General features: G+C 41.3%; 1 protein-coding gene across 3 annotated transcripts in view; it reads left to right on the forward strand.

Annotated features, from left to right (window-relative positions):
• LOC118563936 (semaphorin-4D-like) overlaps positions 1-5,561 on the forward strand; it is a 46,328-nt gene extending 40,767 nt beyond the window's left edge. For 2 of the 3 annotated variants that reach the window (XM_036140247.1, XM_036140248.1), the window contains exons 9-13: positions 877-1,028; positions 3,046-3,221; positions 3,353-3,509; positions 4,494-4,716; positions 4,898-5,561. In XM_036140247.1, coding sequence (XP_035996140.1) covers positions 877-1,028; positions 3,046-3,221; positions 3,353-3,509; positions 4,494-4,716; positions 4,898-5,091 — 902 coding nt within the window. In that variant the 3' untranslated portion in view covers positions 5,092-5,561. The remainder of the gene's footprint in view (positions 1-876; positions 1,029-3,045; positions 3,222-3,352; positions 3,510-4,493; positions 4,717-4,897) is intronic. The other variant, XM_036140249.1, reaches the window with a different exon arrangement.
• Positions 5,562-14,472: the final 8,911 nt, after the last annotated feature.

Genomic DNA, 14,472 nt, shown 5'->3' on the forward strand with positions numbered 1-14,472 from the left:
AGTCATACATTTATTTCTGTTAGGTTTGATGAATATGGCATAAAGCAAATTTAAAAACCTTTATTACTGAACAGTTTGATATTACACGAGAAAAGGGTTTTCAATACAGTAATTATAATATATGTACTCAACATTTTGGCAGGGGTTAGTGAGGGAGTTAGCAGTTGTCTGTGATCAGTCTATAGAATTTCACATTAAAGTGAGTTGCTGAAATACATAAACTTTTCACTGATACTCTAATATAGAGATTTATATTTTTAGTATTTTTTGTTTTATCTTTTAATCAGTTTTGTAGAAGCGTCCATGTTATCTGTGGTCCGGTCACTCGTAAAAAAATAAGGTTTCCTCTCAATGAGACATTTTACCTTGATACAGAAAGATTGTGATAAAATGTCATTCTTATCCCAAAATTGCGGCTTCCTTCCCTGTTCTGGTGCACATAGATAATATTTTCTTACTACTAAAATACTTTTTACTTCAGCTTATCATATTTGTACAAACTGTTAAAGCTGTGAACTCGAGACTGAATGTTGAAATTAAATCAAAACCTGATCAACTAAGTTTTGAGGACATAAAAGCCTATGCAGCCAGGTTATGGTAGCTTCTTTATTTCTTTATATTTTTTCTGCATCATAGCTTTGTTTGTCATTTGAACTGTACAGAACGATCTTCCTGGTCGCATTATCTTGCGTCACAGAAATTTTGCAGATAAACTGTTGTTATACACTCAGTATTAAAACACTCATTTCAGGATTTATGTGTGGTATTTCTCTGTACATGAATGGGAGTAAAAGGATAACTTTATGGATGGTCTAAACCCACTGACATAACTTTACTAATGTCTTTATCTGTCTTTTCCATCGGTGCTCATTGCAGAGCCCAGCTTTGTCTTTGCAGACGTGATAAGAGCCGGGAAGCACAGAGTAGACGGCGAGGACGACAAAATCTACTACTTCTTCACCGAGGTGTCGGTGGAGTACGAGTTCTTTGGCAAGCTGCTCATTCCCAGGGTGGCTCGCGTCTGTAAGGTCAGCACACCATCTGCTCATACCTGCAGCGGGCCTCTTTTATCTCAGTCGTTGTTTGCAGCTCTTTCCGTTTCCAGCCTTCCTTACATTTGACGTTTTCTTCAAATCTTAGTCAAGCTCATTTTATTGTACAGATTGCCACACTGCAAAAACGGAACTAAAAATAAGTAAAATTTTCTGAAATTGAGTGCATCTGTCCTTGATTTGAGCAGGTAAATAAGGTGATCTGCCAATAGAATACGATTTTTGCACTTAAAATAGGAACAATTCGTCTCCATCTTATTTCAAGTGCAGGATGTCTAATTATCTTAATTTAGGGGTCAAAATACTTATTCCATTGGCAGATAATCTTATTTACCTGCTCAAATCAAGGACAAAACCATTATGTTTAGAACATTTTGCTTATTTTTAGATCTGTTTTTGCAGTGCAGTCAGCAATTGCTGTGGTTTGTTAGATAGCAATCCACCAGGACACATTTAGTTTGTTAAAATCAAATCCAATCTACCAAAATCTAATAGTTCAAATAAAAAAAAAATACTTTCTTTGCTCAAAACTTTAAAATGGTGAACATCTGACATTTGGACATAATAACTAGCTATTCGATGTTTGTTTCTCATACAATCTGAGGGAAGTTTGGATTCACCTTCTTTGTAGTGCTTGTAAAACTTTGTTTTGACAAATAACAGGAAACATTACAAATAGGGAAATTAGTTATTGTTCAGTGGTTTATATGTGAAGATATATGTGTCGTATAATTCAAGAACTTCAACATAAAAACTTACCCGGTCTTCAATTTTCACTTAGTTTCTGCTAGGGTAGGGCGATTATAGAAAACAGGTATATTGATAAAATAGAAATCATATTGGTCAATATCAATTATTATCAAACAATTCAAAACATATGTTTTTAAGTGCAGCCCTGGCCATTTTAAGCTGTTGCTTAGCGACTTATTTTTAGAGAAAGAACACACAAACACTGAATTCAAACTCAACCCTTTATTCAACCAAGTAGTGTAATATTAACTTACGTGGTTAGAATGCAAAAGGAAGGAAAACTATTATTCTATTGAACTTTTTCTTGACCCTTTTTTTCTTCTATCATCGATTTACGGCTATTGATCGATGTATATTGTTGTTGAATTATCGTACAGCCCTAGTTTCTGCCAAATGTGTGGTTTTTATTCAAAAGGCATAATGGTATTAATAAGATAAACTGCAGTGGTGCAATATAATCTTCTTACAATGATGAGTCTGTTGGCAAATAAAATAAATGAGTAGATTCTGATGCTCCTAGCCAGTGTGCGAAATACTTGTCAATATTTGGGGGGTCCCCATCTCCCGATTGTTGCGCAATACCGATGTAAATTTTCTCAATATGCAGTAGGCCTATAACATTACAATGTCAAAGTCAAAGTTGGCTTTAATATCAATTCTTTACATTCACCAGACATACAAGGACTCGAGAGGACGTTTCTCATTCACCGACAGTGAAACAGATAAAGTGCATAGGTACAACAGATAAGATCAGTTCCTAATATTAAAATTTAAACATTTTTAGTTTTAATTGTTGTCAGCATTATGTCTTTCTTCTGTTTGGCACGCACATGCCTAATTTGCATACGCGAACAGGATTGGCTGGCTCCACTTGGCAAAAAACAGAACATATTTCCCCCTGGGAACATTAAAATATGTCTGATTCTGATATTTGTGAATAAATGTTTAGAATTTTAAATACTGGACATGTTGAACTTAAAAAATTTTTAGTGACCATTAGTGACAAAAAAAAAAAATTTTAAAATTTTTTTTCACAATTTGAGACCCCATTTAAATTTTGCTTTTGAGGCTTTCAGGGGTTCTCATGGGTTAATCGGGGGGGTCGAGCCCCCCCGGACCCTCCCGTATTTCGCACTCTGCTCCTAGCACACATTGATTAACCTGCCTTAAATTATTCAGTTTTACTTCTGTTTCCTCTCTATGCATTTTTATACGGCCTAAAGTGTTTCATGCTCATTTCCAGGGTGACCTGGGGGGGCAGCGCACTCTGCAGAAGAAATGGACCTCCTTTCTGAAAGCCAAGCTGGTGTGCTCCATGCCTGAGCTCAACTTTGTTTTCAACGTGGTCCACGACGTTTTCATCCTGAAGGGCAAAGACTGGAGGGATACAATCTTCTATGGCATCTTCACCTCTCAGTGGTCAGTGATTTATTTTTTCCTCTTTCCTCTCATCTGTTAACATATCCATGTTGCATTTAAATTTTATTGTTCTACTTCACGTCTCCGTGTTGTCTAACTTCATTATCACACCGGTGCCTTCCCGTCTGTAGGGGGAATGTGGGTTTGTCGGCGGTGTGCACCTACAACATGACAGCTGTGGAGGAAGTCTTCTCTAAAGGGAAGTATATGCAGAAGGCCACAGTGGAGCAGTCCCACACAAAGTGGGTGCGGTATAACGGCATCCCCCCTTCTCCTCGTGCTGGTGCAGTAAGTTACCTTTCAACTCTAGACTCGCCATGTTTGCACAATCCAGAGCTCGCAACTATTTAGTCTGCCGAAAATACTCAAATATTCATTCTTACAGTGCCTTGCAAAAGTATTCACATCCCTTAAACGTTTTTCGAAAGCGTCAGAGACTTTGTAGATAACAGAGAATAAGCAGCATCATGAAGACCAAGGAACATGGCAGACAAGTCAGGGATAAGGCTGTTAAGTTATTAAAAAGCTGGAGCTTTGATAATCTCTGTTACAGAAGATCCTCCTGTCAGAAAAGGCCAAAATGTGAAATGCTGTGGGGCAGAACACTAACACTGAACATCCTCATGGTGAAGCATGGTTGTGGCAGTATCATTCTGTGGGCTTTCCTTTCTGAAGTAGCAACAGGGAAGCTGGTCGGCTAAATACAAGCCAATACTGGTAGAAAACCAATGAGAGCTTACTGCCAGTGCACGTAGTTCCAATTTAGCAGGAAAATATAACCCTAAACATAAAACCATGGTTTGAGTGGAGGGGTTTAGATTTAAGTGCATGCCTGTGTGAGAATGGCCCAGTCAAAGTCCAGACCTAAATCCAATTGAGAATCTGCTGCAAGACTTGAAAATAGCTGTTTCGGTGCTCTCCTTCCAACCTGACTGAGCTTGGGTTATTTTTTTGAAGGAAAATGTAAAATAAAATTGAAAAAAGGGTCAGTCTGTAGATGTGTAGAGCTTGCAGGTTTCAACTCTGTGATTCTCTGTGTTGACTCAGGTGGGCTGTGGGCATGCGTCCTTTTCCTTCCACTTCAGTTACGCACTATTCCTTCCACTTCAGTTACGCACTAGTTTATGTTGGCTAGCTTATAAAAAAAGGTGTGCGGTTTGAAATGCATGAAAGTGGGGAAACGTTAATGGGCCATGAATACTTTTTCAAGGTTGTGTAACAAACATCTTACAGCTGTCTGACTTTTAACCCGTCCTTTCTCTTTAACACCAGTGTATTAACAGCCAAATGCGCCAGCAGAACATCAGCAGCTCGCTCCACCTGCCAGACAAAACCCTCCAGTTTGTGCGGGACCACCCGCTGCTGGAAGACCCCGTCCTGCCTATTGGCAACAGACCTCGACTCATCACCAAGGATGTCAATTACACCCAGCTGGTAGTCGAGAGGGTGCGCGCGCTTGATGGGAACATCTATGACGTTATCTTCAGCGGAACGGGTAAGAACCTACCAGCTATCATGCTGCATGCAAATGGTTGAAATTTGCTTAAATTTGCATTAACATGCTAATAATCCAGTTATGCTAGTATGAGAAGCTTATGTAAAATGCCTGTTTAAAAAAAAGCTATTCCATATATGACTTGTTGAATAATCGTTTTTTGTTCCACTGTCGTCTTTAGATAAGGGGGTCCTGCACAAGTCTGTGGTGTTTGAGGAAGATGTTCATATAGTGGAGGAGATCCAGCTCCTGAAGAACTCTGAACCCATAAAAAACTTACTGCTGTCCTCCAAGGTCAGACACCTTTTCAGTTCTCCAAAAACCCGAGCAGAAATGAACCTTACAGGGGAATTCTGTGAATCTCAGATAGGATAATTTATGAATGAAGGAGATGTCTCCTGAAAAGTCGCTGAGGGTGGAAGCCATAAACAGAAAGTGCTAAAGTGCAGCACAGCAATAACACAAGGGTATTAAATGCAGCAGCATAAACGTGTCTGATAACATTATGAAAAGAGGGAAGCTAGTGATTGAGATCTTTATGAATCATTTCCTTCTCTGTAGCTTTGCCATGTTGACTCATTTCTTTTCCAAGTCCTTTTCCTTTACTTCTCTGAATCCTTTTCTTTTAACAACCACTGCCTCAGCCTAAATGACATACTGCCTTTTGGTAATACCAATTTTCTCAGCTCAACATTTAGCTGATTTTTATCTCAATGATACATTTGAGCCAATTTATGCAGAACAAAGGCTCAACAAAATTAAAAAGCAGCCAATGACAGGTCAGTTATCATTTGTTGACCGGAATGTTCCATTCAAGCCAATTTATTAGCCTCCATGTGGCTCAATGGACCGCCTTCTTAGAGTTTCCATCATTAGGCGCCTGCCATAGCATTTGCAATGAGGAGGCAGTGCTGTGCGAAGCACAGCACTGCCTCCCATGCAAATGCATGGAGGCACCTATTACTATTCACCTCTAAACGGACTCTTTATTAGGCGCCTGCCTTGCATGTGCAATGAGGAGGCAGTGCTGTGCGAAGCACAGCACTGCCTCCCAATGCAAATGCATGGGCAGGGCCTATTACTATTCACCTCTAAACGGCTTCTTTATTTTTTAGGCGCCTGCCATAGCATTTGCAATGAGGAGGCAGTGCTGTGCGAAGCACAGCACTGCCTCCCATGCAAATGCATGGAGGCACCTATTACTATTCACCTCTAAACGGACTATTTATTATTCTTTACTTCTTCTTCCGTCACGATTAATGCGGCCCGAACCGTAGCGTAGACCCCCACAATATAGGTATCAAAACCTGCGGCTCGATTACGAGATGTGTGCTACTACATTTATTGGGATTTCGAGTTACCATGGCAACAAAATTAGCGAAAAACCACCCCCAAAAAACCCATAGGAATGAATGGAGTCGGGTAGAAAGAAAGCCTCAAAAAAGCCTCCAAATGACCATTTTCAACGCTGTACTGTGTCGTCATGCTTTCACCTACGAACACCGTTTAACTTCCAGTTTGTAGATATATCTGTGACCTACTCAGAAGTAAAAACGGGATGTGGATATCTTTTATCGTCTCTTCACAGTTACTCCTCAAAGCTCATGTCCAAAAATCAGCGAAATCATCGTTTACAATGAAAGTCAATGACGGAATTCTCCAACCGCTAGAGTGGCCCACTCTAGCTTTTTTAAAGATTTCAAAACTCCGAACAACTTGACCTTACTCGCTCAATTTTCACTCTATGTAGACAAATTATACATCAAAACGTAGGAATTTTTGTCAGGATTCGGGAAATGTAACCCTCATTGGTGTGGCATTTATAGATTTTTCGCAAATCACCTCAGACCGACACAAACCCGAAACCTCCCCCATTCATTTCCTATGGAGCGGTTTTGAAAAATGACGTCTAAAAATCCAAAACATCACATGTTTTCGCATCGTCGCTACTCCTAAACCGTTTTATGTACAGACATGAGACTTTCACACATGAATGTCCCAACCCTTCTGGCGCTCACAAAAAAGGAATTTTGTGGATAACTGTTACGGTTTTCCCGCAGGAACAATTTGTTCGGGAGTAGCGAATGTGCAAAATCCTAAAAACGCTTTGGAGCTGCATTTTCCCACATCAACCACTTTTTTACATCGTCGCTGTGTCTACACCGATTTTTGTACAAACATAAAAATGAGCTTCATGGTCCTCAAAAGCCTGCTGATACTCATGGTGAAAGAATTATTTTGATATCTCTTATACTTTTTGAGCTACAGCGATTTGTTCGGAAGCGTTTTAAGAGGATTTCTGAAAATCCATAAAAATCCCATTTAGATCATAATTTTTTACGCCTTTATTAAACTTTTTCCAGCAAAAAACGATAGCTTTTCTTCTTCCCCTATCCGTTACGAACTAAACACAGAAAAAATTACGTCTCTACCATTTACGGATGAAGAGATATCGAGCGTTGTTCGGGGCAAAGTTCTCCATTATAATCCAATGGGACTTATTGTGAGCAAAGTCTCTGCACTTTGGTAGACTGCAGGTGTGTCAGTGAGTTTCCATGACAACGGAACTCTGAGGGGCAGAGGGAGATGCTCCATTAAGATAAAATGGCAACTTTCATCGCTCACTGCAGTGGCTGTGATTAATGTAGAAATCTGAAATTCGCACAGTCACTTCCTCTTAACATTTTAAAATTTTCATGTGACTTTCAGTCATGTGTCAATTTTCTGTCCCATTTTGATATCACATGCTTTCCTATTGGACATTTGCTTCCAACAGGACCTGGCATGATAACCTGACACGACCCAATTGGCCAATACAGCACCACCCACATGTGGGAAATGGCACTACACACCATTTTGGTCAAATGTTGAGTTCTGGGCCCAGATGTGGTGAGGCTGAGTTGCTAAAGGAGGCCAATCTGACCAATGAACTTTGGTCACGTTTGGTGACAATAAGTATTGGCACCCCTATTTGAGGCACTTTCCAGTACAAGATATGGACCAAACTGACAGAGTACAATCCCCTGGTGATACTGAACACAACCATGTTAGCGGCTAACTGTTAGCATGTTGCTAACCGGAAGTAGCTCTATGAAGGTCTCACCAACTTCTGCTTCACAGAAACTGTTCTTACTTTAGAGAGAAAGCTCCACAAGAAATTTGGGCTACATGGCATAAAGCATCTCCAAGCTATGAGGTGTCAAACATCCAATGCTTTTCAATGGAGGACAAAACCCCTTATGGACCCAATAATGCATGCCCATATATGGCGCTACAGTGTAGCTCAGAGGGAAAGCGCAGGCTTTGCATGCAGGAGGTCATGGGATCGATTCCTGGTGTGGGGGACTTAGAGTTTTATATTATAATCCCCACAGTGTGTATATTAAAACATGTGTGCTGATCCCATGAAGAATTTTTTGTACCACCCGCCATTTTGAGTTACCATGGCAACGTTATAAATGACGTATTTTCTCCCTATTTGAGGCTCATCCCAGTACAGGATTTGGACCAGACTAACAGAGTACACTCACCCAGTGATACCATACACAACCATGTTAGCGGCTAACGGTTAGCATGTTGCTAACCGGAAGTAGCTATAAGAAGCTTGTACAAACTCCTGCTTGACAGATTTGGTGAATTTTAGGATTTTCTCCCTTTTTATGCACTTCTCAGTACAGGATTTCAACCAAACTAACAGAGTAACATCACCCGGTGATACTGAACACAACCCTGCTAGCGGCTAACCGTTAGCATGTTGCTAACCGGAAATAGCTTTAGGAAGGTCCTATCAACGTCTGCTTAGCCAGGGTTCTTCTGCCTTTACAGACAGAGAGGGCTGCAGCTGTCAGTGAGTCTCCATGACAACGCTGCTAGCAAGAGGCTCCTAGGAGGTCCATTGACTTAACATGGCACCTTTCAACGGCCACTGCGGGGGCTGTGAAGACCGTAGGAAGCTGAAATTTGCAGTGTTACTTCCTGTTGCTATTTCTGACGGTACAGTACGCACCAAGTGGCAGGCGCCTTGCTAAATTTCTTCAGAAATTTTTCTAGTTTATTATTAATATTCTTTATTTTTCTTCCTTCACGATTAATGCGGCCCGAACCATAGCGTGCACCCCAACAATATAAACATCAAAACCTTCGGCTCGGTCTCGAGATGTGTGCTACTACGTTTTTTGGGGTTTCGAGTTACCATGGCAACAAAATAAGCGAAAAACCACCCCCAAACAACCCCATAGGAATGAATGGAGTCGGGGAGAAAGAAAGCCTCAAAAAAGCCTCCAAATGACCATTTTCAACGCTGTACTGTGTCGTCATGCTTTCACCTACGAACACCGTTTAACTTCCAGTTTGTAGATATATCTGTGACCTACTCAGAAGTGAAAACGGGATGCGGATATCTTTTATCGTGTCTTCACAGTTACTCCTCAAAGCTCATGTCCAAAAATCAGCGAAATCATCGTTTACAATGAAAGTCAATGACGGAATTCTCCAACCGCTAGAGTGGGCCACTCTAGCTTTTTTAAAGATTTCAAAACTCCGAACAACTTGACCTTACTCGCTCAATTTTCGCTCTACGCAGACAAATTATACATCAAAACGTAGGTATTTTTGTCAGGATTCGGGAAATGTAACCCTCATTGGTGTGGCATTTATAGATTTTTCGCAAATCACCTCAGAGCAACACAAACCCGAAACCTCCCCCATTCATTTCCTATGGAGCGGTTTTGAAAAATGACGTCTAAAAATCCAAAACATCACATGTTTTCGCATCGTCGCTACTCCTAAACCGTTTTATGTACAGACATGAGACTTTCACACATGAATGTCCCAACCCTTCTGGCACTCAAGAAAAATGAATTTTGTGGATAACTGTTACGGTTTTTCCACAGGAACAATTTGTTCGGGAGTAGTGAATGTGCAAAATCCTGAAATCGCTTTGGAGCTGCATTTTCCCACATCATCCACTTTTTTACATCGTCGCTGTGCCTACACCGATTTTATTAAAAATATGAAAATGAGCTACATGGTCATCAAAAGCCTGCTGATACTCACAGTGAAAGAATTATTTTGATATCTCTTATGCTTTTTTAGCCAGAGCGATTTGTTCGGGATCATTTTCAGAGGATTTCTGAAATTTCATAAAAATGTCCTTTAGATCATAATTTTCTACGCCTTTATTAAACTTTTTCCAGCAAAAACCGATAGCAAGTCTTCTTCCCCTATCCTTTACGAAATAAACACAGAAAAAATTACGTCTCTACCATTTACGGTTCCGGAGAAATCGTGCGTTGTTCGAGGCAAAGTTCTCCATTATAATCCAATGGGACTTATTGTGACCAAAGTGTCTGCACTTCGGCCGCTGCAGGTGTGTGAGTGAGTTTCCATGACGACGGAACTCTGAGGGCCAGAGGAAAAAGCTCCATTGAGATACAATGGCAACTTTCATCGCTCACTGCAGCGGCTGTGATTAATGTAGAAATCTGAAATTCGCACAGTCACTTCCTCTTAACATTTTACAATTTTCATGTGACTTTCAGTCATGTGTCAATTTTCTGTACCATTTTGGATATCACATGCTTTCCTATTGGACCTTTGCTTCCAACAGGACCTGGCATGATAACCAGACACGACCCAATTGGCCAATACAGCACCACCCACATGTGGGAAATGGCACTACACACCATGTTGGTCAAATGTTGAGTTCTGGGCCCAGATGTGGTGAGGCTGAGTTGCTAAAGGAGGCCAATCTGACCAATGAACTTTGGTCACGTTTGGTGACATTAAGTATTGGCACCCCTATTTGAGGCACTTCCCAGTACAGGATTTGGACCAAACTGACAGAGTACACTCACCCGGTGGTACTGAACACAACCTTGTTAGCGGCTAACGGTTAGCATGTTGCTAACCGGAAGTAGCTCTAGGAAGGTCTCACCAACTTCTGCTTCACAGAGTCTGTTCTTCACTTAGAGAGAAAGCTCCACAAAAAATTTGGGCTACGTCGCATAAAGCATCTCCAAGCTATGAGGTGTCAAACATCCAATGCTTTTCAATGGAGGACCAAACCCATTATGTTTCCAATACTGCATGCCCATATATGGAGCTACAGTATAGCTCAGAGGGAGAGTGCAGGCTTACCATGCAAGAGGTCGTGGGATCGATTCCCGGCGTGGGAGACTAAGAGTTTTGTATTATAATCCCCACATTGTGTATATTAAAACATGTGTGCTGATCCCATGAAGTATTTTTTTGTACCACCCGCCATTTTGAGTTACCATGGCAACGTTATAAACAACGTATTTTCTCCCTATTTGAGGCTCATCCCAGTACAGGATTTGGACCAAACTAACAGAGTACACTCACCCAGTGATACCATACACAACCATGTTAGCAGCTAACGGTTAGCATGTTGCTAACCGGAAGTAGCTATAAGAAGCTTGTACAAACTCCTTTTTGACAGATTTGGTGAATTTTAGGATTTTCTCCCTTTTTAGGCACTTCTCAGTACAGGATTTCAACCAAACTAACAGAGTAACATCACCCGGTGATACTGAACACAACCATGCTAGCGGCTAACCGTTAGCATGTTGCTAACCAGAAGTAGCTTTGGGAAGGTCCTACCAACTTCTGCTTAGCCAGGGTTGTTCTGCCTTTACAGACAGAGAGGGCTGTAGCTGTCAGTGAGTCTCCATGACAACGCTGCTAGCAAGAGGCTCCTAGGAGGTCCATTGACTTAACATGGCACCTTTCAACGGCCGCTGCGGGGGCTGTGAAGACCGTAGGAAGCTGAAATTCGCAGTGTTGCTTCCTGTTGCTATTTCTGACGGTACGGTACGCACCAAGTGGCAGGCGCCTTGTTAAATTTCTTCAGAAATTTTTCTAGTTAATATTATTCTTTATTATTCCACGATAAATGCGGCCCGAACTGTAGCGTACACCCCCAAGATATAGGTACCAAAACTTGCGGCTCGGTCGGGAATAGTGTGCTACTACTTTTATTGGGGTTTCGAGTTTCCATGGCAACAAAATTAGCGAAAAACCACCCCCCAAAAAACCCATATTAATCAATGGAGTCGGGTAGAAAGAAAGCCTCAAAAAAGCCTCAAAAGGACCATTTTCAAAGCTGTACTGTGTCGTCATGCTTTCACCTACGAACACCGTTTAACTTCCAGTTTGTAGATATTTCTGTGAACTACTCAGAAGTGAAAACGGGATGTGGATATCTGTAATCGTCTCCTCACAAGTACTCCTCAAAGCTCATGTCCAAAAATCAGCGAAATCATCGTTTACAATGAAAGTCAATGACGGAATTCTCCAACCGCTAGAGTGGCCCACTCTAGCTTTTTTAAAGATTTCAAAACTCCGAACAACTTGACCTTACTCGCTCAATTTTCGCTCTACGCAGACAAATTATACATCAAAACGTAGGTATTTTTGTCAGGATTCGGGAAATGTAACCCTCATTGGTGTGGCATTTATAGATTTTTCGCAAATCACCTCAGACCGACACAAACCCGAAACCTCCCCCATTCATTTCCTATGGAGCGGTTTTGAAAAATGACGTCTAAAAATCCAAAACATCACATGTTTTCGCATCGTCGCTACTCCTAAACCGTTTTATGTACAGACATGAGACTTTCACACATGAATGTCCCAACCCTTCTGGCACTCACAAAACAGGAATTTTGTGGATAACTGTTACGGTTTTTCCGCAGGAACAATTTGTTCGGGAGTAGCGAATGTGAAAAATCCTAAAAACGCTTTGGAGCTGCATTTTCCCACATCAACCACTTTTTTACATCGTCGCTGTGCCTACACCGATTTTTGTAAAAATATGAAAATGAGCTACATGGTCATCAAAAGCCTGCTGATACTCATAGTGAAAGAATTATTTTGATATCTCTTATACTTTTTTAGCCAGAGCGATTTGTTCGGGATCATTTTCAGAGGATTTCTGAAATTTCATAAAAATGTCCTTTAGATCATAATTTTTTACGCCTTTATTAAACTTTTTCCAGCAAAAACCGATAGCAAGTCTTCTTCCCCTATCCGTTACGAAATAAACACAGAAAAAATTACGTCTCTACCATTTACGGTTCCGGAGAAATCGTGCGTTGTTTGAGGCAAAGTTCTCCATTATAATCCAATAGGCTGACTCGGACAAAAAGTGTCTGCACTTCTTTTAGACTGGCCCGCTGCAGCTGTGTCAGTGAGTTTCCATGACGACGGAACTCTGAGGGCCAGTGGGAGACGTTCCATTGAGATACAATGGCAACTTTCATCGCTCACTGCAGCGGCTGTGATTAATGTAGAAATCTGAAATTCGCACAGTCACTTCCTCTTAACATTTTAAAATTTTCATGTGACTTTCAGCCATGTGTCAATTTTCTGTCCCATTTTGGATTTTACATGCTTTCCTATTGGGCCTTTGCTTCAAACAGGACCTGGCATGATAACCAGACACGACCCAATTGGCCAATACAAAACCACCCACATGTGGGAAATGGCACCACTGACCATTTTGGTCAAATGTTGAGTTCTGGGCCCAGATGTGGTGAGGCTGAGTTGCTAAAGGAGGCCAATCTGACCCATGAACTTTGGTCACGTTTGGTGACATTAAGTATTGGCACCCCTATTTGAGGCACTTCCCAGTACAGGATTTGGACCAAACTGACAGAGTACAATCACCCAGTGATACTGAACACAACTATGTTAGCGGCTAATGGTTAGCATGTTGCTAACCGGAAGTAGCTCTAGGAAGGTCTCACCAACTTCTGCTTCACAGAGTCTGTACTTCCTTTACAGAAAAAGCTCCACAAGAAATTTGGGCTACGTCACATAAAGCATCTCCAAGTTATGAGGTGTCAAACATCCAATGCTTTTCAATGGGGGACCAAACCCTTTATGATCCAGGAAATGCATGGCCATATATGGCGCTACAGTGTAGCTCAGATGGAAAGTGCAGACTTTGCATGCAAGAGGTCGTGGGATCGATTCCCGGTGTGGAAGACTTGGAGTTTTGTATTATAATGCCCACATTGTGTATATCAAAACGTGTGCTGATCACATAAAGTACTTTTTTGTACCACCAGCCATTTTGAGTTACCATGGCAACATTATAAACTACATATTTTCTCCCTATTTGAGGCACATCCCAGTACAGGATTTTGACCAAACTGACAGAGTACAATCACCCGGTGATACTGAACACAACCATGCTAGCGGCTAACGGTTAGCATGTTGCTAACCGGAAGTAGCTATAAGAAGCTTGTACAAACTCCTGCTTGACAGATTTGGTGAATTTTAGGATTTTCTCCCTTTTTAGGCACTTCTCAGTATAGGATTTCAACCAAACTAACAGGGTAACACCACCTGGTGATACTGAACACAACCATGCTAGCGGCTAACCGTTAGCATGTTGCTAACCAGAAGTAGCTTTAGGAAGGTCCTATCAATTTCTCCTTAGCCAGGGTTCTTCTGCCTTTACAGACAGAGAGAGGGCTGCAGCTGTCAGTGAGTCTCCATGACAACGCTGCTAGCAAGAGGCTCCTAGGAGGTCCATTGACTTAACATGGCACCTTTCAACGGCCGCTGCGAGGGCTGTGAAGACCGTAGGAACCTGAAATTCGCAGTGTTACTTCCTGTTGCTATTTCTGAGGGTACGGTACGCACCAAGTGGCAGGCGCCTTGCTAAATTTCTTCAGAAATTTTTCTAGTTTATTATTATTCTTTATTTTTCTTACATCACGATAAATG

Source organism: Fundulus heteroclitus, chromosome 8, assembly GCF_011125445.2.
Source record: "Fundulus heteroclitus isolate FHET01 chromosome 8, MU-UCD_Fhet_4.1, whole genome shotgun sequence".
Lineage (NCBI taxonomy): Eukaryota > Metazoa > Chordata > Actinopteri > Cyprinodontiformes > Fundulidae > Fundulus > Fundulus heteroclitus.